Source organism: Crotalus tigris, unplaced genomic scaffold, assembly GCF_016545835.1.
Source record: "Crotalus tigris isolate CLP2741 ecotype Arizona unplaced genomic scaffold, ASM1654583v1 scf7180000017999.2816498, whole genome shotgun sequence".
NCBI lineage: Eukaryota > Metazoa > Chordata > Lepidosauria > Squamata > Viperidae > Crotalus > Crotalus tigris.
Window position 1 is genome coordinate 1,121,909 of NW_024096765.1, and position 26,649 is coordinate 1,148,557.

General features: G+C 42.5%; 1 protein-coding gene across 3 annotated transcripts in view; it reads right to left on the reverse strand.

The window, feature by feature from the left end:
* Positions 1 to 5,354: 5,354 nt before the first annotated feature.
* The window catches only part of LSM14B (LSM family member 14B), a 28,357-nt gene continuing 7,062 nt past the window's right edge, over positions 5,355 to 26,649 (reverse strand). The window contains exons 2-10 of one of the 3 annotated variants that reach the window (XM_039346500.1): positions 18,955 to 19,118; positions 16,131 to 16,266; positions 14,627 to 14,743; positions 10,745 to 10,909; positions 10,539 to 10,616; positions 9,264 to 9,425; positions 8,796 to 8,949; positions 8,008 to 8,188; positions 5,355 to 6,586 (exon numbers count right to left, since the gene is read on the reverse strand). In XM_039346500.1, the coding sequence (XP_039202434.1) occupies positions 8,017 to 8,188; positions 8,796 to 8,949; positions 9,264 to 9,425; positions 10,539 to 10,616; positions 10,745 to 10,909; positions 14,627 to 14,743; positions 16,131 to 16,266; positions 18,955 to 19,118 (1,148 nt within the window). In that variant the 3' untranslated portion in view covers positions 5,355 to 6,586; positions 8,008 to 8,016. The remainder of the gene's footprint in view (positions 6,587 to 8,007; positions 8,189 to 8,795; positions 8,950 to 9,263; positions 9,426 to 10,538; positions 10,617 to 10,744; positions 10,910 to 14,626; positions 14,744 to 16,130; positions 16,267 to 18,954; positions 19,119 to 26,649) is intronic. The other 2 variants (XM_039346502.1, XM_039346501.1) reach the window with 2 other exon arrangements.

A 26,649-nucleotide genomic window follows, 5' to 3' on the forward strand; every position in this document is an offset into this window, starting at 1 on the left:
TCTGGTTTTGTTCTTTTGTCAGTTCCAGGCAATCATCAAGTCACAGAAGTTAAACAATCCAAAACTTCAAATAGTTGGCAAACGCATACCAAATAGTGTATTTTGTGGGAGAAGGATGCAATCTGTTGAAAAGTATTTCCATATAGAACAATTGGAAAATAGTGGCTATTAAGTTGAATCATTAGAAGAAGGTTTTGTGTAGCTTAGAGCAAATAAGCATTACAGTAAAGATTTTTTTAAAAAATCTCTCTTCCTTGAATAACTGTCCCTTCTGATTTTGCAGTCCAGAGAAAATAAGGTAGAAAATTAGATCAGAGCTAAGTCAAGGTTCACAGGACAGATCTGAACGCTGGAAGAATATAGCTATTATCCCTGTGGCATGTGCTGGGGAATACTTGTGAGCCTTTGATTCACAAGGATCAAATTCAAAGAATCAGCTATAGTAATGAATGGAAAAATAATTTCCAAGATCAGTATAGATGTTCCACATGATTTATTCTATTCTTCTGATTTAAAAACTGAAGAAACTTGACTTCTGAAGTGATAGCAGGATGCTTTCATTAACACCAGTGTTACTTTCAGAGCAAGTAGTTGTAAAGGGTGTGTTTCTAATGGATTTTTATCAGTATTAATACTTGAACTGCCAATTACCAGATTCAAGAAAAATGTGTTCTAACATTATAAACCTCCCAAGTATTGCTTTATCAGGGCAGCCTATTAATTTCTAAAGCTCAAATTGGTAGGTGTTAAGCAATATTATGCAAGAGGCTATTGCTCTGCTATTGCATCTCTTATCTAGACAGAAGTATTTACGTTTTAAAATAGAGATTAAGGAGCAAGTCACTAGGCTCCCAGGAGAAAAGGGGCGTTGTCTTACCTGAACGCCTTTTCTCAGCACGGAGATGGAGAATCCACCAATGGGTTTTCTCTGTGTGCCTGCTCTTGAGACCAAGTTAGCCAAACTTGACACACCCTCTGTTGCTAGGAGATCCCAGTCTTGAGGGCGAAAGTGGCTGATGCTAGGATGAGGTGTTGGCTCTCAAACCCCTAATACCGGCCTAACTGACCTTAAGGGTGGGTGTGGATTCTCCATCTCCGTGCTGAGAAAAGGCGTTCTCCAGCACAAGAGATGGAGAATCTACCAATGGGACATACCAAAGCCTCATTGTCCCAGTGAGTGGGAAACAGACGAGGCCGGCTCCACATCCCCGGAAACCACCTGCTGAAGGACCCTCCTATCAAAAGAGGTGTCCGCTGAAGCAAAGCAGTCAATTTTATAATGGTGTACAAATGGGGAGGGAGAAGACCATGTTGCAGCCCTGCAAATCTCAATGGATGCCTGAGTGGCCCATGCTGCAGAGGTCGCAGCACTGCGAGTGGAGTGATCTGTGATATGACTTGGAGCTGACAGTGAAGAAGACTGATACGCCTCCACGACACAAGCCCTGATCCACCTACCTATGGTGGAAACACACCTTCTGCCCCACAGAAGACAGGAAGAAGGAGACGAAGAGGGTCTCTGACCTGCGAAAAGACGCTGTGCGCTTGATGTATCATCGTAGCATCCTGCGGACGTCCAGTTTGTGCCACTGCCGCTCCAAGTCATGGGAAGGATTAGGACAGAAATCTGGCAAAATAATTTCTTGAGCTCTGTGGAAGAGCAAATTGACCTTGGGCACGAATGTGGGATCCAGCCGAAGAACCACCCGGTCCCAGTGGAAGATGCAAAGATCATTTCTGATCGATAGAGCCACCAGCTCAGAAATGCGCCTGGTTGACGTGATAGCGATCAGGAAGGCGAGCTTGTGGGATAAAGACCTCAAAGCTATAGTAGTGACCGGCTCAAAAGGCGGTCGAGTGAGTGCACGTAGAACTCGGGGCAACTCCCAAGATGGGTACCTGTGTACCACGGGCGGCTTGTTGTTGATAAAGGCACGTATTCTAGGATGATGGGCCAGAGGAATCGAGTTGGTGCAGGTGAGTAGGGTGGATAGGGCTGCCACCTGTCTATGGATGGTCGCAGGGCCCCTATCTAGGCCATCAAGAAGGTAGTCAACAATCTGAGGGATTGTCAATTTTGAAATGTCCAGTTGCCACCCTGCACACCAATTGCAAAAATTCTTCCATGTAGCGTCATAAATGTGATTGGTCACCGGCCTGCAAGAGGCCTGAATCATGGAAATCGCCTTTGGTGAGAACGACTCCTGAGTCATGATTTTGCACTCAAGTGCCAGGCGGCTAACTGTAACCACTGAGGGTCCGGATGCTGTAGGACCCCTGGTGCAGGACACGTGATCCGAGGGAATCCTCCATGGGGAAGAGTGGGAGAGATTCACCAGGTCTGAACCAGGATCTCTGAGGCCAGTAAGGGGCCACGAGGATCACCTCTGTTTGCTCCTGTATCAGCTTGTGGATGGTCGCTGGAATCAACGGGAGGGGAGGAAAGGCATAGAGTAGGCCCTCCGGCCACGGGATTTGTAAGGCATCCGTCCCCTCCGCCCCTGGGGAGTAATAGCGGGAGAAGTATCTTGGGAGCTGGGCATTGCTCGACGTGAATAGGTCGAGGACCAGTCGGCCGAACCTTCGGGACATCTCAGTGAAAAGATCCACAGTAAATCCGAGGGATTTACTGTGGAGCGACTCAGAAAGTCTGCCTGCTGGTTCTTCTCCCTCAGGATGCGTTCGGCCCTGAGGGAGGACAGGTTGGACTCTGCCCAGGAGCCCAGCAATTGGGCCTCGGATATGAGGGACCTGGACCGGGTTCCCCCCTGCCGGTTCATGTGGGCTGATCTGGTTGTGGAAGTGGCATAGGGCTAGGTGAATGGCCTGAGTTCCAGCCAGTTGATGTTGTGTCTCAAATCTGCGCGGGACCAACGGCCCTGCACAAACTGAGACTGTAGGTGAGCCCCCCCAACCAAGCAGACTGGTGTCCATCATGATCGTGAGACAGTCGGGTTCCTTGAACAGCGACCCCCTGATAATCGCTTATGAGAACCACCAGCGAAGGGACATCAGGGTATGGACCGGGAGCCTCACCTGTCGGCTGGATGAGCTAACGTTCAACCGCTAGAACGGAAGCAGGAACCACTGAAGGCCCCGTAGATGTAGTCTGGCCCAGGGAACTATGGCTATGCAGGAGACCATTTTCCCTAGGAGTTGAGAAAGCAAGACCAGTGGGACGGTGTGGTCCCTGTACACTTGGCGAGCTAGGCCCCTGATGCTGTCCAGATGCTCCTGGGAGAGATAGACCATGCAATCTGTGGTATATATGATGGCTCCCAGGTGCAGAAATCTGGATGAGGGAACCATCTGGCTCTTTAGGAAGTTCACCAAAAACCCGTGCTGTTGTAGGACCTGGATGGTTAAGTTCAGGTCCAACTGAGCCGCCCTGAAGGAGGATGATTGGATAAGGATGTCGTCCAGGTAGCACTGGATGCGTACCGGTACCTTCCGTAAATGAGCAGCCAGCACAGCTAGGATTTTGGTGAACACCCTGGGAGCCGAGGACAGACCAAACGGGAGGGCCCTGTATTGGAAGTGGCGGCCCCTGTAGCAGAACCGGAGGTACTGCCGGTGGTCCGGAAGGATGGGGATGTGGAGATATGCTTCCGTGAGGTCTATAGACATCAGGAAGTCTCCTTTTCTGATGCCCCCTAAGATGGACTGGAGCGATTGCATCTTGAATTTTTTGTATACAATGTGGAAATTCAGACCTTTGAGGTCTAGTATTGCCCTCCATCCCCGAGGTTTTGGGAACCACAAAGAGGATGGAGTAGAATCCCCTTCCCTTCTGATCTGGCGGTACCGGTTCTATGGCCTGTATGTCCAGAAGATGGCGAATGGCCTCCTGCATGAGACCCTGTTTGGCTGAGTCTCGGGGTGTGGGACAGGAGATGAAATGAACCAAGGAACTGGACACAAATTCAAGGGACAGGCTGAATTGAATAGTTTGTAGGACCCATTGAGCTCCCACTGACGGAAGAAAAGGGATAGCCTACCACCTATGGGAGGGTTGGTCCGGGAGTCACTTGGACCTCCTGAAGGGACGACCGCCCCCTTGAAATGGCCTCCTGCCCTGATTTTGTTGTCTGGGTCTAAAACGTGACCTGTCATATGGACGGTCGTGTCTGGGCGTGAAGGTTGGGCTGCTTCTGCACCCGTTGCTGGCTGAAAGGACTGCCTACGTCTGTAAGGAGTGGTGCGTCTATTGGACCTCTTGGAGAGGTGGGCCATGACCTTCCATTTGTCCTTGTTGTCTACGAGGAAGGGATTCAGGGCCTCCTCGAACAGATGATCGCCCTGGTAGAGGGCCATAGCCAGACGCCATTTTGATTTGGTGTCTGCCTGCCAGTGCTTGAGCCATTGCATCGTTCTGGCCGTGATATTGGAAGCTATGGATCTGGAGGCAAAGTTGGCCGACTGTAGGGTTGCATCTGACGCATACCTGTTGCTGCAACCATTTTGCTTAGGTCCTGATGGGTCCGTATGTCCTCGGGAGGAAGCCTGGCCTGAAGCTGACAGAGCCATAGGAGGGTGGTCCTGGCAAAGGAAGACGTGCATGTGGCTGTTTTAATTGCCCACGCGGCTGCCTGATGGGTCTTGCGGAAGGTCAAGTCCCGTTTTCTGTCTTCTGCCTTAAGTGCCTCAGCCATGTCCCCTGAGACCGCGGTCGAAGACACCAGAGAGGTCTAGGCATCACCCACTTTTGGCACCTCCAGAGCATCAGTCAGGTCTGGAGAAGTATTAAATAACTTTTTGTCTGTGCCTCCCATGGAGGGGAAAAAAGATGGGGACACCCATTGCTTCTTAACTCCCTTAAGGAAGATGGAAGGGCAAGGGACATGGTGCTGGGCTGCCAGTTTTGAAGAACACCAGATTCGGGCTCGAATCAGACGTGGTTTGTGACTGAGGGAACTGATCGGACCCTATATTGGCCGTCGTGGATCTCTAACCTGCTAAATATAATTTCTGATTTCTGAGAGCCAAACCTGACATGTCTTCAAGAGCTTGAGACCAAGTAAGACTGGTATCTCCTAGCAACAGGGGGTGTGTCAAGTTTGGCTAACTTGGTCTCAAGAGCAGGCAGACAGAAAAAACCCATTGGTGGATTCTCCATCTCCTGTGCTGGAGAATGTTGAAACTTCAGCAATAAACAAGCTAAATGACATGGAGTTAACATGTTACTTGTATGAAAGTGCTTTTGAAGTAAGCAGAAAATGTGGGTGTGTGTTTTTTCTTCACTTGAGAAACCGTGTATCTAATTCTGGGCATCCTAAATACAGCATCATCCTGATTTGCAAGTTGTCTAATCCCTTTTTGATTGAAAACTTTTTTAAAAAAACCAAAAAGCTGAGAACAGTTAAACATTTACATGTTTATTTATAATTACAATTTACATGACTCCATAATGCGACCTCACCACAACGTGTCACTCTGTGCGATGAAAGGCCTACAAAAGAAACTAAAGCTTTACACCAACTTAACGCAAGACCTAGGGGAGCCATGGAAATGGGGGAGGCAGGGAGGAGACGTGGCCTCCGCTATGGAAGCCTTTCAACAAAATATTTCTACAAGATAACAAAAGTAGCACAAACCTATTACTAAAGGCTTGACCCATTTCCATGCAAGTGTATAATCCCTGTGTGCTCATATCCTCCACAACTATTTTAAAAACACAAAAAAAATGAACTATTTATAAAGTTGGGGGAATGATAAGAGCAGCTGAATTTACTGAATGCCCAAGCTTCGTTTACAAGTTGCACCTCGGGTTTTGAGACAACATGAAGCTTGGAACTTTGCTGAAATTTTGCTGAAAGGGCATGGTGTGAGTTTTAGCTTTCTCCGCCTACAGAAAACACGCAGTGGCGTAGAACGGCTCATCATTAGAAAATCGACAATGGCGTTATTCCCGGATCCGTTGGGAGATACTAATTCCTCCGAGAGGGGTGACCAGCACTCCAAGCAACTCTGCAGTGTGTAACTCTCCAGAGAAAAGATTTCTCAAGTGGCAAGTCAGAATGTACAGATACATGGTCAGCAACAAATCCCATCACTACATCACACACAACATTTTTTGCACTAGAATTGGTTTCTAGACATCAAAACAATCTGCTCCAAAGGGGAGGGGGAGGGGGGAGGACGAGGAAGGTGAAAAGAAAAGCACAGAAGTCAGAAGGACACCAGCAGACTGTCCGCTCGTCGCTGGTTTCATTTTTTTTTTTTTTTTTGAACAGTTCAGAATTGCATCCCTTTCTTTAGAAATAGACAAGCGCTCCCTGTGTTCAACTACAACAGCGGCTAGAACTGAGAAGCAGCACAGGTTCCTTGCACTACTTGCAAAAGACCCTCACCCGCAAAAAGAGAAAAATTGGGGGGGGGAGAGAACTTGAATCGGTGGATCCTGAGCACACTCCCGTTGAAGTAATCCCAGTGCTCCCATCTGCTGTGATAGACTAACAATAATCCCATCCGAATTTCAGGCTTGTGAAGGTAAAAGTTTCATTCACCCATTCTTTTAAGTGCAGCAGTTTGTATTGTTCCCTCCTTCCTATGTACATGATTTTTCGTAGCAGTGTGGTTGAAAGCTCTAAAATAAAACGAGAGACATGGTTTTTTTTTTTTTCAAATATCCAACAAATTTATTAAATTTGTTCGCTGCCAATCTCACTGCAAAGTTGACTCTTTTATCTATTTGTCTTAGACTGCTGGAAGCTCATTTACTTCAAATGAATAAGAAAGGGGTAGAGGCATAGGAGACATCGTTAACCTTTTTCCAAGTAAGAACAGGAGAATTTGAGGGCATTGGGTGTTTACGATTTCCAGACTTGTCTGAAATGGTATAGGGCAGTGTTTCTCAACCTTGACAATTTTAAGGCATGTGGACTTCAACTCCCAGAATTCCAGAGCCAGCATTCCACAGCAACACTGGTATAGGGCCATGGTGGCAAACCAATGGCACACATGCCACAGGTGGCACTCAGAGCCCTCTCTGTGGGCATGTGCACTGTCGCCCCAGTCCTAGGCCTTCAGCTAGGTTTTATAAAACCTTTTCACTTTAGGCCTCCGCCGCTGTGTGCAAAAAAAAGTTCAATCAATCAATTTCAACTTCTCCCGGGGAAAAAAAGATCTCGCAAAGTTGGAACTGATTGAGCTTTTTAGTCCCACCCAGCCTGCTATCACCACGGCGGCCACACCCACCAAACCGGCCACACCCACCCGGCACTCAACGATACATAAGTGGGTTTTGGGTTGCAGTTTGGGCACTCGGTCTCTAAAAGGTTCGCCATCAATGGTCTTCTGCTTGAACATGGGGTTGGACTAGAAGACCTCCAAAGTCCGTTCCAGCTATATTCTGATTGATTGATTGATATCACCTTACAAGTACATTGAAAGTATTTTAAATCCTAAAGGTTAATTATGTACAGCTAGTCCTCAACTTAGTGACTGTCTGAAATTGCAAATAAGATCTCTTTCTGAAGATTCAGTGTCCACTCCAGGTCATGTGATTGCATTTTGGGTGCCTGGCAATTGGCCCACATTTCTGACCGTTGGCAGCCTCCCAGTCATGCAACCATGACTGATGACATCACCACCAAAACCTGGCATTTACTTTTGGCATAAAATGTCCCATCTTAAGCAACTTGATGATGGTGGCCTTTGCTTAATAATCACATATTCACTTAATGACCAATACAAAAAAGGTCGTGAAATCGGGGGTCGGCCACGTAGGCGATCCACTTTACAATGATCAAAAATTTATAACCGTAACGGGCAGGTTCTAGTACGGTCATAAATTGAGGATTACGAAGTCCTTGAAAAATTCTCCCTGTGAGAACAGCTTGGATTACGGTAAAAGCAACTATTTCACTACTTTAAATATCCCCCCAAAGAGTCTAATTAGTTAGCTTTGAGGAACAGACTTATTATAAGCAAAGAATTTAATTCTCTTTATTCATCCCAGCTGTTCTAAGAAAGCTGAACCTAAAATACTTTAATTCTGTAACTTACCTGCAGAATTCAAACTCTTCCAGTACCAACTCTGGGAGTAGCCTGATTTCGCCGCCCGGCTCCAGACCCCCTTCCACCACGGAATCCCCCCCGAAAACTGCGGCCACGGAGAAATCGTCCAGAAACACCAAAAGTCTCTGTGTTCAGCTTCCGCTCTTCAGCCCATGTTGTACGCCGTGAACTAAAAACCAAAAGGAACCAGCACTCTTGTTACTACAGTCAAGTTCTCTTTTAACTTCCTGTTGTAAAACTCTTGTCTCAAGCAAGGAGCAAGGCTAAAGCCATTGCATCATTTCCCACACAAAGAATGTCACAAAATGACTTATTAAAAATGTGCTTTATGATTGTAATTTTTCAAATTGTATTGTTGTGGCTGAATTTTCCAAAACATGTAGATGAAGTAATTTCAGAAGGATGAATTAGGGATAAAAGATTCAGTAACCAAGCAGCAGTATTTGTGGGTTACCTCCTGCCAAGAATATGTTATATACATTTGACTTCTTTTGTCTGCTTCCCTCTCTCATTAAAATCTTAATTAGGGCTTTTCAAGTATGGCTTCAATAATCTGGTAAGGGCTGTGGGTAAAATCTACAATATAGTACAAAACTGAGAAAGGCATTCATTTGCAAGTGAAAAAGGACCAGGGACTGCCGTTTGAAGGAGATTCATTTGTTGAAAAGCAAATTTCTGCTCAATATTGGGGTATAGAAGAGGGATACCAGGCAAAAACATTAAACTAAAGAATTAGCGTGGAAGAGATAAAATAAAGCTGCCAGAGTTAGGGTTACCTAGACTTCAGTTCTGATGAGATGTTATCGAAGAAAGATTTTGTTTTGTCGTAATAGCAGTTGGGTCCCAGTAGATCTTCATCTGGATTGCCATCACAGTTTTCAGCAGCCATAGTAGGCTCTCCCTTTTCTTCACTGGTGTCAACTTTATCATCTGATAAGGGTTAGGGGGAGAAATAATTATTTTAAAATGTGCATATATATAACAAGCTATATCGGTACTAGATCAGGGGTCTCCAAACTCAGCAATTTTAAGACGTGTGGACTTCAGCTCCCAGAATCCTTCAGCCAGCATGGCTGGCTGATGAATTCTGAGAGTTGAAGTCTACATGTGCTGGCTGAGGAATTCTAGGGATTGACGTCCACAAGTCTTAAAGTTGCCAAGTTTAGAGACCCCTTACTGGCTGTTTTCTTTCACCCATACCAAGGAGGGGGGATTGGGATACAAGAAACAGCCAAAATACTAACCCTTGAAATTAAGTTTCTTCCTGAATTCTTTATCCAATTCTTCTCGGTTGAACTGCGCGTTGGCGCTTTCAAAATCAAAGTCACCTTCAAACTTTATTGTATTCTCTTTCACAGCAGCTGGTCGATTCTGTCCTCTAGAACGATTCCTAGTTCTTCTATTTCCTAAACAGAAGATGTTACAATCTTCTAGCGAGAATTCATTTTAACAAAGCAAGGCTTGACCTCACGTGCTCCTTGCTTAAGGCAATGCACAATGCTGTGTTTTTTCAACATCATTTGAATGCCACAGAAGTGATGCCAGGAAGCTGGCTGATCTGGTACTTCCCATTCTGTTAATGCTTGACTGGCATGAATACCTAGAATTTGACAAGAGATCTCCTTACACTCAACAGAAGGCATCCATCAAATCAGAAGCTTCCAAGAAATTTTGCTTCTGAATCTTGTTATACAGGTAGTCTTCGACTTAAAACCCTTCTTTTAGTGATCATTCAAAGTTACAACAGTGCTGAAAAAAGTGACTTATGACCGTTTTTCACGCTTACAACTGGTGCAGCAACCCCCCCATGGTCACATGATCAAAATTTGGCCGCTTGGCAACTGGCATGTATTTATGAAGGTTGCAGTGTCTTGGGATCATGTGATCACCTTTTGTGCCCTTAAGACACAATGGGGAAGCCAATTTCATTTAACTGTGTTACTAACTTAACAACTCCCAGTGATTCACTTAACAGCTGTGGCAAGAAAGGTCGTAAAATGAGGCAAAACTCACTTAACAACTGTCTTGCTTAGGTAATGGAAATTTGGGGCTCAATTCTGGTCGTACGTTGAGGGCTACCTGTATTCCAACATAGTGAAAAATAATTCTATTTAATTTAGAACTATTTTGCTTCACTTCCACTCTACTGAACTTTAAAGGAACACGTTCTTGCATTCTAATTCATTTTACATTTCGACTTAGATTTGAAACATTTCTCCTGGAGCAGCACAGATTCCTGGGCTAATGCTAGCAAAGCCGTATTACTCCACAAGACTTCAGGTCCTCGTGGATTATAGAGATGTCCTTTCGTGGTAATTCTTTCAGTTTTTCATGCACAGAGACGTTGAACTCTTCTAGCCTTCAACTAAAGCAGGAATATACTGAATTAATTAGGAGTAATTAATATTTATCCTTCTATGAAAGGTTGCATTACAGAAGTAATGCAGAAAGAGGGCAATTCAGTTGCTTTGAAGAATTAAATTCAATTACTTTGGACAATTTACAATCAGGTAACATACCTGATCTCCTCCTCTGGGGCCTTCTATTCTCATCATTCACCTGCCCTTGCGTTTGCACAGGTGGTGGGTCAACTATATCTAAGACAAAATAGGAAAACCTGTTCACTCCACATAGCCAAGATGCTGAAAGGCAACAGCAGATGGTAGCTCCAATTATTATTAATTTAAAACACTGGCATATTGTCTGAAGGAAAAGATTTCAATACCATTTGTCTTGTTATTCTGCTGAATCTGACGGGTGTTGCGTGGAATGGCTGGAGGAGCTTTGACTGCCTTTTTGGGATTCAAGCTGTTATCCAGTGGGCCAGTCTGAACAGCCTGCTCCACCATTGGACTTTTGCGCACTGAATGAACAGATGGAAAAGCAGCACCTGGGAGAAACCAAGCAACGTCAGTAACCCCTACACTCGTTCAGACCAAACTTGATTGGTGCTCAAGAGAGATTTTGGCTTCCCCCTCAATCCTGCCGAAAGAATTTGAAAAAGAATCCTCTCTGGTGAAAGAGGCTTACTCTAGGAAGCATTAGCTGCTAATCAAGAACACCGCACGGATGGGGAGGCTACAAGGCACAAATTCAATTGTCCGAATAGCAGCATTTCAACAGGATAAATAAATTTGGCTGTGCCTATTTCATCCCAAACCAGACAAGGTACTCAGATTTAGATGAAAATCACACTCTTTGAAATTTTGGGAAGAAAGTCTGAAAGTTAAGCTCTTTCACACAGAGATGTGAGTATTGACATAATTGAACGATCTGGTTCACACATCACACTGAAGTTGAAGTGTTGTTTTTTTTTTTGACTAAGTTACAATTGGCTGGATAAGTGTAGCATGCTAAGCCAAAGCCAAACAAGGAATATTGCTCAGAATGACATACAAATGTCCCCACATTTGCAAAGGGTAGCTGCTTGATCATCACGTGATTACAATCATGCATTCCTCACCATACCAAAAACTTTCACACAGGCAACTAGCAGCGAAGTTCCACCCATGCTCAAAGGTACCCATATAAAAGCATACCAATTTCAGACTTAAGGGATTTGCTAGCACAGTGGTTCTCAACCTGTGGGTCGGGACCCCATTTGGGGTCGAACGACCATTTCACGGGGGTCGCCAAACAACGCAGTCTGCCATTTTCCCCCCCTTTTCCTTAGCTGTGCTACTCCCTTTTATTCTATTGGCTTTTGAAAGCCAATAGAATAGACTCTCTTGAATAGAGTCTAATTCTATTGGCTTTCAAAAGCCAATAGGAATTGTCCAGGCTGTCTCTGCCCTGCTGAGCCCGCCAAAAGTCCCATTCTGCAAACAGTGCTGCACCAGTTGAGTAGTCCTCTACTTATGACCGGTTGAGTAATCCTCGACTTACGACTGGTTGGGGGTCGCGGCATTAAAAAGGTTGAGAACCACTGTGCTAGCAGATCGGACCTACCCATTCCAGTAAAGTTAAAAGCAGCAAATCTAAACATTCCATAATAATCTGGTTCAAGGGAAAACATAGCTTTTCCTGAGAGGGCACACATTCAAACTTTTACCAGAATCAGTGTGTTTCAGAAAATCATTTAGACTTCAATGGATTTCTTTATCTGGAAAAAATAGTTTCTAGCACAGATACCATTAAAAAGTCATTTGAAAGCCACTCTACTCAAACATGCAAATTTAGAATAGCTGCGAGAAATTTGTTATAAAACTCAATGAAGCCTCCATGAGGAAAGAGACAAGGTTTCAGCCTATGTGCCTGTAAAAGAATTAGGAGCTGACATCAGTAAGTTATGAAAGCCTTTGAGTGGGAGGAACAGACCAGTAAGAAAGGATTTAGAAAAGCAACTACAATAATTCAGAGATTGTTTCTTGACCTGATCTGTCTTGAGTTGACAAGTCCTCTTGACAAGTCTTAAATTTTATATTTAGTATTTTTTCTAGCTATTTTAACTCTGATAACAGCATGAAACAGCTGTGAAACAAATAAAAGCACAGCAAGATCAAGGTTCTTGCTAAGGACACATCAAGCTTCTGTTTTGGAAGGCAAATAAAGCATGCAGATACGTGGATTCCTGTAACTCTTCAACTGCAGAATTCAGTTAACTGAATATATAACTCTTTCTTTATAATTTATGATCACGGTCATGTCCTCTTTCCCATCAAATATTCCATTTCTGTGGTGCTGGTTGAAACATCATATGCAAGAAAACAAATTATATATGAAGTAGAATCATCCATAAACCTTGTCTGGGTCCCACATATCTACTTTTAAAAAAAAAAACACACAACATAATTGTACTTGAAACTAACTTACACAGTAGGCAATCGTTCAGAGATATACACATTTCTACAGTAAGATGAAGTCCAACCACTTCGTAACTAAATTATTGAAAATTAGATCTGAACCACGAAATCTGATTTGTGTAGGTATATGCTTACAGGCACATATTAAGTTACGGCTTGAAAAACTAAACACGATAAAAAAAACCAGTAAAAAAAAACCCTGGAGGTTTTTAAGAAGAGACTGGACAGCCACTTATCTGAAATGGTACAGGGCAGGGGTAGGCAACCTTGGCTCTTTTATGACTCATGGACTTCAACTCCCAGAATTCCTGAGCCAGCCATGCTGAGGGGACAGGGAGAAGTTTCCAAGCTGAGCCATGCTGGCTCAGGAATTCTGGGAGTTGAAGTCCACAAGTCATAAAAGAGCCAAGGTTGCCTACTCCTGGTATAGGGTCTCCTGCTTCAGCAGGGGGTTGGACTAGAAGACTTCCAAGGTCCCTTCCAGCTTTATTCTGATTGATATATTTGTTCAATGCTTCTGTTATGTCAAAACCTCTTGAAACCTTTTTTAAATGGCCCTGAAGATGAAAAAAAATTCTAGAGCTGCAAATAACTTCTAAGATGCCGAGTTGACAAAATAGCAGTACCCTTTCTGAATATCCACTGCAAGAAACCCAGAAAACTTCTATTACTTAAAAGCCACTCACACAGCTTCCCCCAAATATGATTCTGAGGATATCTGCAACTTCAAATAGTTCTTTCTTGACCTCTGCTTTAGACAATCCAAAATTCAAGAGGAAGTGTGAAGGAAATGCCACACACACATCCTGCCAAGCATTAGCCGTGTTGAACATCATTCAAGAAAACGCACAAAAATGCACTTAGAAAACATAGAAGAAATAATATAATCACCTGAAGAAAACAAGAATCAACTCCCTGAGGAAAATCTTACTTACTTCAGTACCGAACAAAGAGACTGCTACTTGTCCTCTCCTTCCCAACTATGACCTACCGTTGCTGAGCCCTGGCCTCACCCGTTTGCCACAAAATTCGAGCAAGAGGAAACTCTAGGCCAGAGGTAGGCAACCTTGGCTCTTTTATGACTCGTGGACTTCAACTCCCAGAATTCCTGAGCCAGTTATGCTGGCTCAGGAATTCTGGGAGTTGAAGTCCACGAGTCATAAAAGAGCCATGGTTGCCTACCCCTACTCTAGGCCCATCAACTATTCAGGATGCCAAATTCACCAGGCCGTAATTTGTCTGGGGAAACCGTTTCACCAAATGTAAGCCACTGCGTTCCAACGCCAGTCAGGAATTCATAAGACATGTCCAGGTACAATGAATTGCTTTGTGGATGTCCTATCACCTGCCAATATACTAAACATTGTAGGAATAATTTCTCTCAGCTTTAATTTGTATTTCCCACCCACCCACCCTGCTCTTCTCTTAGTTGCACAGACAGCTGCACTTTTTGCAAAGTGGAAGGCTTCAAAATCTGCAACAGCTCATTCTCCGTGTGTTTATGTTCCCAAATTTCCCTGGCTCTACCCTGCACTCTTCCTTCAGTCTGGTTTTCACCTCAGAACGTTAAATGAGCGGCTAGAAGTGAGTTCCTGTTCATCTATCCATCTGATACCTGAAGCAGAAGCAAGTGCACCAAGGCTTTCAGAAACAATACTGCAGTAATTCTTGCACCTGTTACTCTGTTCGGGAAGAAGAAAGGGTTTTTAAAAAACAAAACAAAACAAAAAACAAAACAAAAACACAAAGCTTTTGCAAACACCATGCAATTCTTCTAAAACTTGGAATCCTCAAGCTGCTGTTACCCTTAGAAGACAGCAGATGTGGCTCTGATGACATGTCAGGCTCTGAAACTGGCTGTGGAGATGAAGAAGTGCTAGGACTGGAAGCAGCTGCTGATGCTGGAGGGCTTACCAGCTTCTCTAGAAAGACAGACAAGGGAGGAGAAGAAAAAGCAGAGGAGGAGACTGGTGAGACACAGGGCAGTACTGACATCCAGATGACTGAGGAGAGAAGGTTTAAGCAGCTAACATTTTCTTAAAAAGTTCTGAAACTCGGAAGAATTTGACCAGGGAACAAGACAGATCCTGGTTAAGTCGTCCACCATCAGATGTACATTGCATGTCACAGGCTAACTTTATGCGGAAATAAGAGTGACAGAAATGAAGAAATGGGCAAAAAAAAAATGTTTTGTAATTTAACAGCGAACACTTTATTTTTCCTGAACGACTGTGAAAAGGTGAGTAAATTTTCACACCGCTCAGAATTGTACATGAAGAGAAAACTGTGTGTCCAAAAGTATGTTAGTGTTCGTGAAGAAAACAGAGTCCAACGTTCATCTACCCCAGACGTGTCAAACACAAGGCCCGGGGGCCAGATGCGGCCCGCGAAGTGGTTTCATGTGGCCTGCGAAGCCATCCTGGAAACAGTGAGGGAACGGCCCCCCATGCTTTGGCCCTGGCCAGCCGGGAGCCAATGTACAATTTTGTGGTGGCCATCTTGGCACTTGCCCTGGTGGACCATGCCTTGGCACTTGCCCCGGTCCCACCCCCTTCTGCCAGAGACCCTCAGATCTGTCCCACTCCTGCCCAGGTTTCCATAGGCACTCTTGACGCGAATGATGTAGAACTGGTCACGCCCACCCAATAGGCCACACCCACTCCATCTATGCCCACCCAGTAGGCTGCAGCCACTCTGGCCACACTCACCCAGCCCCCCAAGGACAACCGCAATGCTGATGCAGCCCTTAGTGATCTACCCCTACGAAAAACCTAAAAGAATAACTACTCAGATGCACTGAAAAGAGGAAGGAATTCCTAGGGAAGTGTTCAGCTGATATTCATTACTTTGTGCATTTTACTCACAAATACCACACAGTGAGTAGCCTGTCTAAACGTGGATTAGTTGAACAAGCTTCACTTAATAACCTTGTTTGAAACCAGTAAGCAGTTAAGTTTTTAATAAAGCGACAAGCTTAGCTTCTGGAGACACTGTTTTTTTTTGCGATGCTATGCTTTCAACAACTTAGAAATGGCCCACATTCAATGCATCTTTAGTCTAATTCTCACCCTACACATCAGTCTGTGCCAGGGTGGGATGTCTTCAGATCAGAGAGTTGCAAAATGAAATGATTTCCCACAATGATTTGAAATAAATTATTTTTTTTTTTAAAAAAAATAATGCTTTCCTTATTCATTGACATATATTTCTCCCTCAGAAGAATATTCTCTGAAGATATGTAGTCCACCATTAAATGGTGCAGCCCAGAGACCGACTATCTCCGTGACAGGCAGATCTTTGTTTACTCACCTAAACCAAGAGATGCTGCATACTGCTGGCCAATTAAAGAATTGGCGGCAAGCTGATTGTAGGATGACATCCCTCTGAAAGGACTGTAAGGCACATGAGGTTGAAAAGAGGACGCAGACGCAGAGCTGAGAGACGACTGCAAAAAGTGAACGTGAAACAATTATGCTCCCATGAGCAAAATGAAGAAAACAATATGGATGACGGTGCAAACATCGTCATTAAATCTATGCTTTTTTTTAAAAAAAAAAACGCAAAAGTTAACACATATTATGCCCTAAAGAAGACAAAGTGGTCTGGCTGCTGAATATGTTGAATGTCAAGCTGGCAGGCAATTTTAATATCTGGTGGATAACATAGATCTCTTGATGTTGTGAAAAGAACAGTGTTGCAAGAAAAAAAAGAGGGGGAATCCTTGTAACCATCAATTTACCAATCAAGTGAGGAAAGAGTCATTCAGTTGTATAATAGGATCGATTCTCCACATGAAGTTGAAGATGAAAATCAAACTACTCTAACCTGAATTATGTATTATCGTGTTAATAAAGAGTGGTGAAGACACCAGGGTAGAAACTGGGAGACCATGAATTCTAGTTCTAACTTAGGTGGGAAGTCATCTGGAAGGTTCTAGGCCAGTCCTTCACTCTCATCCTAGGAGATGGCGATAGCAAATTACTTCCCAAAACCAAGAAAACTACAGGGACTCATCTAGGCAACTATCAGGAGTCAAGACTGCTTTGAAGGCACCCTGAATGTCTTAGTAAAAGCCAGCTGTTCTAGTCTTCTCAAATCATAGCCACCAGGGTAGATCTTCCTGTCCTACCATCTCTTCAAAACCCAATGCTATATAATGCTAATAATGTTATTTTTGGAGGGACACTTATTGCCCATTGATGGATTTATAAGATTATAGTTTCCGATGTGTCCATTACTATTTATCTGTTAAATCACCAGTCCTCAGTGTGTTTCATTTTGGGGTTCAAGATTCTAATTTCTGAACAGGAGTGCACTGGTCAAGCGTCCAGAGACAGTGGACAACACTTCTTTATAAAAGTATGTGGTTCCACCACACTAGCCAGGCAACAAATCCTTGGTCTCAGAAAAAGTCCACATGGCATTAACTATTAATCCAACAATTTTCCCAGAGAGAAGAAGAGGTGGTTGTGAGATTTTAAGTAACAAACTCAATTGAACACGAATACATTTCAACCAAATATGTCTAGGATCAGTACTGTCGTTATGATCAGGTGGATTTCACCTTAACTTCCATTTCACTATCAATGTTTGCAAACGAGTACATCCTAAAACATGGCTAACATCTCACGTTGACTGCACTCACAAAACATACTTAACATGGGCACCGATTTTACCCATCTTCTGGTTTCTTTCAATACACTAAACCATTGATCAAATGGATTAGGTGTCACAACAGATTAAACCGCAAAAAGGAAACCAAGATGAACAATAACTAAGCGTAGCATTCTTATGGAAATGCAGTTTGCTACGTTTTAGGTTGACCTCATAAGCACTGTACGTAAATAGTCATTATGTTTAGATTTAAATAGCCACTGCAGTTTGTTAACTATAGCCGATTTATCATGGTGTGTAAACCAAATAGTGTCTGAAATTAATAACATAGTGACAAACAATAGCAACTTAGTCAAATAGCAGACAAAACATTTAAAAAAACCTTAAAACGCAGGATGTATTTGTTTCCTATTTTCATTTATATGTTCCTGAAACAAGTAAACCCCAATATACTGTACATCTGCATTCAAACCTGAATGTTCAGATTTTTTGAAATGGCTAATACTGTTTTTGCATAACTAAGAGTAGGAGTCGAACTAACCAATCTGCAGAAATCGCTGTGTTGAAATATGTCCTGGTTATATCAGGTTTTCTAAGCAACATCTTGACCAAGGGCGATTTTACAAATGCGTTCAGAAATGCCAGCCAAAGACTAACATTAGCCAATTATAGGGATCAACTGATTTCCATGTTACAAATGATTCACTAACCTGTTCTAGTCCGGCCATCTAAAATATTTCTCCATTAGGATCTGTCTGAGTTGTAAATTCATTGGGAGAGGACCGCATTTATACCGTCACAACTGAGGACATCCTTGGTGGAAATATGTGAGATAATCAGCCTTCTATCCTTCCCAAGTCGGTAAAATGAGGACCCAGATTGTTGGGGGCAATATGCTGACTCTGTAAACTACTTAGAGAGGGCTATAAAGCACTGTGGAATGGGTATATGTAAGTCTAGTGCTATTGCTATAATCTTCCTAGTCACACTCTAGAGTTTTGGAATAACAACTAGTTTCACTTCTGTTATCACTGTGCCAGAGAAGATAAACAGGTTTTAATAAGATTACTAATATACTACTGTGGTTAAGCTGTTTGTATTCATGTTTTCATTCTCTACTTTACTTGCAATTTTATTGTTCTTTTCCTTGAGCACTATGTTTAACAGAAAGATATGATACAAATTTAATCTTAGACAACATAACAACCAATACTATAGTCCAGGGGTAGGCAACCTTGGCTCTTTTATGACTCGTGGACTTCAACTCCCAGAATTCCTGAGCCGGCATGGCTCAGCTTGGAAACCTCTCCCTTTTCCCTCAGCATGGCTGGCTCAGGAATTCTGGGAGTTGAAGTCCACGAGTCATAAAAGAGCCAAGGTTGCCTACCCTGCTATAGTCATTCTTACTGAATTAGAATTGATCAGTAGGCCCAGTTGAATTTATATGCCTACTAATGGTATTTTTTACTGTTCGACATTGCCAAAAAAACTTTTATCCATTCCAGATGGAATTACTTACTTGGACAATAGCAGGATCTTGGGGCAGATTATGCTGTGCTTTTGGAGGCTCACATACAGTGATGTCTTTAATGTCACTCCCTCGGAATATGATATATTCATAAACTTCCTCTCTTGGAGGAGCAGGACGATCCGTGGGACGATCTTCGGTTCCAAATGAGCGCACTTTGAAGAAAGACTTAAGTGTTAGTATTTGAGCTCACCAATTTTTTCCACACCATCCTTACATCAATGTCTCTTTTGGCTACATGTTTTGAGCTATGCTATCACTTTTCAAAATGCGAGTTTAGTTTTGATAGGAGAAAATATTTGTAGCTCAGGGTTGAACTGAGGGGTCCCTTGGCGCTCTCTGAGCTTTTCTTGCAGATGCTTCATTACCAAACTAGGTAACGTCATCAGCGCAAGTTAGTATTTTTTAAGAACTTATACGGACCTGGCTACCGAGTGGTCCAAGTTCTTAGCACTTGTTGACCAATATTAAAGGCTGCCTCTTGCCTCCCTCTCCATCACATTGTATTGTTGCTTTGGAACTGAGATAACTCCTGCGAAGGAAAATTTATCAAATGACAATTTGCTGGAATTGCGTATGTCTAGTTTAATGAAGAGAAGGATGAGGGGGGACATGACTGCAGTGTTCCAATATCTCAGGGGCTGCCCCAAAGAAGAGGGAGTCAAGCTATTCTCCAAAGCGCCTGAAGGCAGGACAAGAAGCAACGGGTGGAAACTAATCAAGGAGAGAAGCAACCTAGAACTATGGAGAAACTTCCTGACAGTGAGAACAATTAACCTGTGGAACAACCTGCCTCCAGAAGCAGTAAATGCTCCAACACTGGAAGTTTTTAAGAAGAGACTGGACAGTCATTTGTCTGAAATGGTGTAGGGTTTCCTGCCTGAGCAGGGGGTTGGACTAGATGACCTCCAATGTCCCTTCCAACTTTATTAATATTATTAATTTCCCATTTTTTCTAATCCAAAGAGTAATGGAAGAAACTTATTTCTCTTCCATGTGTCCTCCCCCATCCAGGAGGTGGGGCTAATTGTGGCCGAGTGACAGGGCCTCCTGGGTATCCTGTTTAATGTTCCCTCCAAGAAGGTTATCCAACACTTATGCTGATAAAATGTGATCTATTTTTAAGCCATATTTTGAGAGTATACATTAAGTGACTAAAGGTAGTCCTTGACTTACGACTACCCAACATTTTTGTTGCTAAGTGGGACGTTTGTTAAGTGAATTTTGCCCCATTTTATGACCTTTCTTGCTACACTTATTAAGTGAAACACTGCAATTGTTAAGTTAATAATACAGTTGTTATGTGAATCTAGCTTCCTCTCTGACTTTGCTCATCAGAATGTCGCAAGAGGTGTGGTTCCGGGCTGCGGCGCTCCTAGTCGCACGAAGAGACTCGTCTCCTCGTCGGCTAGCCTCCCTCCGCTGGTAGACCCTTATGCGGGTCTAAAGTTGCTCTGGAAGGTGTGACTTCTGTCGAAGAAGCTTCGCTCAGCTGTGGAGGAGCAGCAGCTCTTCCAGCTGTCCAAGCCAACTCTGAGGGCCGACGGAGAAGATCAGCCAGTAAAATGGCCGATCACTCAGCCGCTAGAAACCGCAAATCAAAGAACAGCTAAGCTTGAAAGCCCACCGTGGTGAATCCGGGTGAGATCTTTTTTTTTTTTTTCCTCTCATTATGCTATTTTGCTTTTTTTTGCCTGTAACAGCCCCGTTGGAATTATTTCCCTGGCTTGGAAAAGCAGCTTCTACATGTTTGGGAAGAAAGGCGAACAAAAGAATAGAACAAAACTTTAAAGACTACATTATATGTATGTATGTATGTATGTATGTATGTTTTGGGGTACTGGAAAATTTTTTTCCTAAGAATTCTACTATTAGTCTATGCTGTTGTGCTTTTTTTGAGTATTTCTTCCTCCATCTTTTCCTGAAAAAAATAGAAAAAAGGTAAAGAAAAAAAAAAGACTTTTGAAAAAGATTTCTTAGCTCACTGAGGACATCTACTGGTTAAAAGCTAATATTGTAATTGTTGTCTATTTGGGGAGGAGATGGTTTTGGTCTTCAAACTGTTCTTCAAGAGAAAGATAATTTGATGCAGCTGAACAATTTTTAAAATGGAGTTGCACTCACATTTAAATTGTAAACTTATTCTGGAAAAGATCTATGAGGCTAAAGAAGAAATATGTGCTACAATGAAAGAGTTTAATACAGAATTAAGAGCCAGAATCTCTCCCTCAAACTTCAAAATTGACTTTCAGACTACATCTGATCCTTCTATAAAACAGACTACACAAGAAGAGGACTTAACTGAGAATAAATAGAAATTGATCTTGCCTTATAAGCAATTCACTTATGGTGCTGAGGACCAGAAAAAGCAAAGACTGAGACTTTAAAGGTTAAAGCAACGAGACTTTATGGTTAAGAGAATCAGAGGGCCAATGCAGGCCAGATGGTTTTTACTGATCCCAATGATACTACAAGCAGTAAAGAGAGACTTATCAGCTGGAAGGGAAACTCTGCTATGGAAACCTACTTGGCATAAGAAGAAACCCAAAATAAGACTGAAAAAAAATGAAAGTTAAAGTTTTATGTAATGGACTAAAGGCAACCTAGAACTATGGATTGATTTAAGGACTAAGATTATGAGTTAGATGTAAGAGAAATGGGCGACTAATGGAAGATATATAAGGTTTATCTATATGAAAATTACTATTTCTAACAAGATGATTTATTTGTTTGATGCTCAATAAGTTGAAATAATTTAAGGTTTGATACTATCTTGTCAGCTTAAAGAGATTGACTGATGGATTAGATATGTCTAGGATAGATCAATATTTTAGCTTAAAAAGGAGATATTTTTAGGTAATGGATTAAAGGTAATCTAGAATTATGGGTTGATTTAAGGACTAAGATTGTGAGTTAGAAGTAAGAGAAAAAGGAGTGATTAATGGAATATATATTAAATTGATTAAGAGTGTGTTCTTTTTTCTTTTTTAGGATGATAGGGTTACTTGTAAGAAAATTATTATGTAATGTTGAGTTAATCTAATAAGATGATTTATTTGTTTGATAACACAGATGTTATTAGCTATGACAATTAACTGGATGTAATTTGAATTCTGTTTAATGGATTGAAATGACAAGGTCTGATTTTCTTCTGTCAGCTTAAAGAGATTAATTGATGGATTAGATATGTATAGGATAGATTAATATTTTATTTTAATTAAGGGATATTAGTGGAAGAAGAATTAAATAAGATTTATGATAAAATTAAGGAACTAGAATATATTTGGAAGGGATACCCGAATTGATAATGTTTGTACTTAAAGTTAATTTGATTATGGTAGTGTAAATTTCTAAAGCTTTAAAAACAGGTACAGGTTGAATAAATTTAAGCTAGAATTGGACTATTTTAAATAAATTATGTTACCTAAGGGAAAAAGAGGGAATACTAGATGTATTGATTGAATTATGTATATATGTTTTGTCTTTCGATGTTTGACTACCCTAACACCACAGTGTGTCTTGAGCACTTTGTTTTAAAAACCAAAAAAACAATAAAATTTCTTCTAAAAAAAAAAAAAAAAAAGAATGTCGCAAGAGATGATCATATGATCCCGGGACATTGCAACAATCATAAATATGAGCCAGTTTGATCATGTGATCGTGGGGATGCTACAACGGTCGTGTAAAAAATGGTCATAAGTCACTTTTTTCAATGCTACTGTAACCTCAAACGGCCATTAAATCAAATGTTGTAAACCAAGGACTACCTGTGCAATTATGATCCTACACTAAACTTGTCTCACAGTGCACTAAGAATCTGTGATAATAGCAACTTTAGATTACATTTTACACCATCATTCACAGAGATATCTTCCCCTCACTACTGTTACTAGAACAACATATGAGATGATGTTGTTATATTTATTTCCTGTTATGAAACATCAATTTGGCCACTGTGGGAAAAGAATGCTGAATTAGATCGGCATTCTAAAGCCAGGATCTATCCAATATGTTTTTCAGCGTTAGGCACAGACCTTTCATTTTCCAAAGGCTTTACATGATTTTTTTTTCTTCCTGAACAATAAATATTTCATTTATACAGTCATCTTTAAAAACCCGAATTGGCTGGAAATACTTATTAAAAAAATACCACATAACTGTATACATTATTGCTGTTTTGTACGAGTGGTCCAGAAATTAAAACATATCAAGTTTCTCTCATGTTTCAAATAAGTAGATTACTCAAAATCATACTTGAATGTTTGCTTTTCACTAACATTGCTCACTTGCAGGAATGAAACCATATAATTTGGGGCCAAAGAAAGAACTAAACCAAATATTGAAGTAATTCATTCCTCAGTTTTCTTTAAATCATGCCTATCCACCCTTGCAGAATGGAGCAATTAGCAAGGAAGTTTGATGCTGAGAGAAAAGCAAAATGTTTATTCAACATAAAGCAAAAAAAAAAAAAAGAAAACTGGTATTTTTTTAAGACAGTAATTCTGAATCCAAAAACTTGTTTACAATGGAGGAGGAAGGAGAAACATGACATTTGGACAGGAGGATAAGGAGTTGTTCCACACAGAAAAAAAGCATAGCCTAATAATAGGATTCACTTCCCCCCCCCCCCCAGGACAAAAATCACATGGGTATTAGGCTGAACTGAAATCAAATTAGCAGCACTTCATTCACACAGCAGCAGATTCCTTTGTTTTCACACTACAGCTGACAAGCTTCCACATTCATCCATATTTGTTGCTGCCAGATTAAAGCTAGAGGTCTAGTTATCTGTTCAAGATATGCCTCTGAACCAGTTAACACCCTGTACAACTCTTCAAATGCAGCCAGTGTGTTAAAGCTTTACCTCTTTTATTTCCTTCCTAAACATAATCCTAGCACAGGTAGTTAAGCTTGGAATTTTGGTCATAAATCGTTGTGATCATTAAGCGAGACACTCATGGGGCAGCCTCACTTAACAACTGCAGCTCCAATTCTCCCAGATGTGGTTGTGCAGGGGTGTACCTCAGGGTGGAGGAAGCCTTGGGAGGCCTGGCACACAGAAACCTGTCATGGCTTGAAAGGCCTCAGCCAGCTAGGCTGCTAGCATGTGGCCCCCCTACACCTCTCCCCAACTCCCTAGAGCAGGGGGTCTTCTTCCTGCGGCACCATGCCTGGGTCCCTCCTGCTGCTGCTGACAGATGTGCCCAACTGATGTGAGGCTCAGATAGAAAGTAGGGAAGGCAATCTTCCTCAGGGCTAGAGAGGCAAATCTTTCTCAAGGATGACCAGGAACAGAATTTTGGCCAGCAAAATATTGAGGCAGGGTGAGATGGGACAGGGAGAAGGCCCAGGCCTCTTGGGACTAGTGGGGGGGGAGGGAAAAGACTTGCACACCAGTGGCCCTAGATCAGGGGTCTTCAAACTTGGCCCTTTCATGACTTGTGGACTTCAACTCCCAGAATTCCTCAGTCACATGTGCCAAATAATAAGCACTTTTGATTTTGGTGCACATTCTGTGCATCAGATGAAGCCCTATATAGAGTTTACTATAGTCATCCAATTGGGAGGTCCTTAGGACATGAATGACGGAGCACAGCTTCCTGGTCTAGGAAGGGGTGCAACTGACACACAAATGAAAATTGTACAAAGATCTCCCAAGCATGGCTGCTCCTTGCTCCCCTCTCAGGAGCTGTGGGTCCAAAAGAACCCCCAGATTACACCCTGGTTCTGAGGCAGTGGCAAGACCATTCAGAACCAAAGTGGGAGGTCCCAGGGTCCAAAGGGCTCGAAACCCCAAAGTCACTCAGTCTTATTTTTGCATGAGATCTAAACTGTATTATCCAAAGCTTTATTTAAAAATGCATGACTTTTTTCCCCCAGCTTTGATGAAAATACAGAATCAGAGTCTCCTCTTCTAGAAATAAAGGTTCATTTCAAACTTAGTTTAGAACACAAAATTTAGATGGACCAATCCTGCTGCTGAAGGATCTACTTTTAAGGTTCCTTCAGGATCAAAAGGTACGTTGTTAAAACAATCAAGGTTAAATGAGGATTTGCAAACAGATTTCAGCGTTCTTCAGCGACTACACAGTATTTTACTTTTCCACACGGCTTTCCTTCGGGAGGAAAAGCTACAGACTTGAATCAATTTCTTAACTCCTGTTAAGAATGGGGGATCCCAGTGGAACTGACATTATTTGGCCACTAGAGGACTTTGCAGCATTCAGCACTAAATCTGCTTCTATATTCCCAAAATTAGGTAGACCAGCGGTTCTCAACCTGTGGGTCACGACCCCGTTTGGGGTCGAACGACCATTTCACGGGGGTCGCCAAACAACGCAGTCCGCCATTTTTTCCCCCTTTTCCTTAGCTGTCCTACTCCCTTTTATTCTACTGGCTTTCGAAAGCCAATAGAATAGACTCTCTTGAATAGAGTCTAATTCTATTGGCTTTCAAAAGCCAATAGGAATTGTCCAGGCTGTCTCTGCCCTGCTGAGCCAGCCAAAAGTCCCATTCTGCAAACGGTGCTGCAAGTTGTCTGCAGCGAAGGTGAGCTGTCTGGAAGTTTCCACCCCTCTCTGCTGAGCAACTATTAAAAATGTAAGTAAAAGAGGGCCAGGGGTGGGAGGTGGGAGGCCAGCAGGCACGCGTGGGGCCCGGCGGGTGCCTTACCTCCCTTGGGCTGGGCCAGCTGGTAGCCCAGCCGGTGGTCGCCCTGTGCTGTCGCTGCCCCTTGCCAGCTACACCTCGGCCGGCGCAGGGAGCGGCATCACGCATGTGCGGCGCTCCCGGGCAGGGAAAGTCCTTGACTTACAACCGTTTGGATAGTCCTTGACTTATGACCTGTTGAGTAGTCCTTGACTTATGACCAGTTGGGGGTCGCGGCATTAAAAAAGTTAAGAACCACTGTCCTAGAGAATTCTCGTTTAGCAGAGAGGTGATTCTGGAAATCTTTGAAGTGGTGCTAGCTAGTCCAGCACACCCAGAAGACATAATAGGTCAATTTTTAAAGACAACTGAGGAGCCTGTTCCTGCCATTTCAAAAGGATTTTATGCACTCTTCTGTTACCACATTGCATTTCTCAGTACACGTAATCCTACAACCATCCACTTAGTGACTGTTCAAAATTACAAAGACACTGAAAAAAGTTAATATACAAGCATTGCAGCATCCCCACAGTAATCAAAACTGGGGCACTTGGCAAGGAGCATTTACGATGGTTACAGCAGCCTGGAGTATGTCTTTACCATTTGAAACCCTGCCAGTTTCTGACAAGCAAGGTTAATGGGGAAAGCCAAGATTAGCTTACTGACCAAGTGATTCAACTAACAACTGTGTGTGTGGGGGGAAGTGGTAAAATCAGTTGGAACTCACTTAGCAATGGAAAACCTGGTCCCAACTGTGATTGTACATTGAGGGCTCCCTCTATCTGGATTTGCTTCTTCTTTTACATATCTATGCTTTGCTTCTCACACATTATAAATCTTTACAAAAGATTAGTGGAAAGGACCTAGCTGGCTTTTCTTCTCTGTTTTGGGTCTCAAGAACTTGTTTTTAACTAAGCAGAAGAATTTTTGGTTAAAATTTTTTTTTTCTTTTCACCTTTCTGTAACAGAATCAACAACAGCTTCACTAGGAGAAGCTTCTTTTAACAGCATACAAAATGCTTCTCTACCTGGTATGGA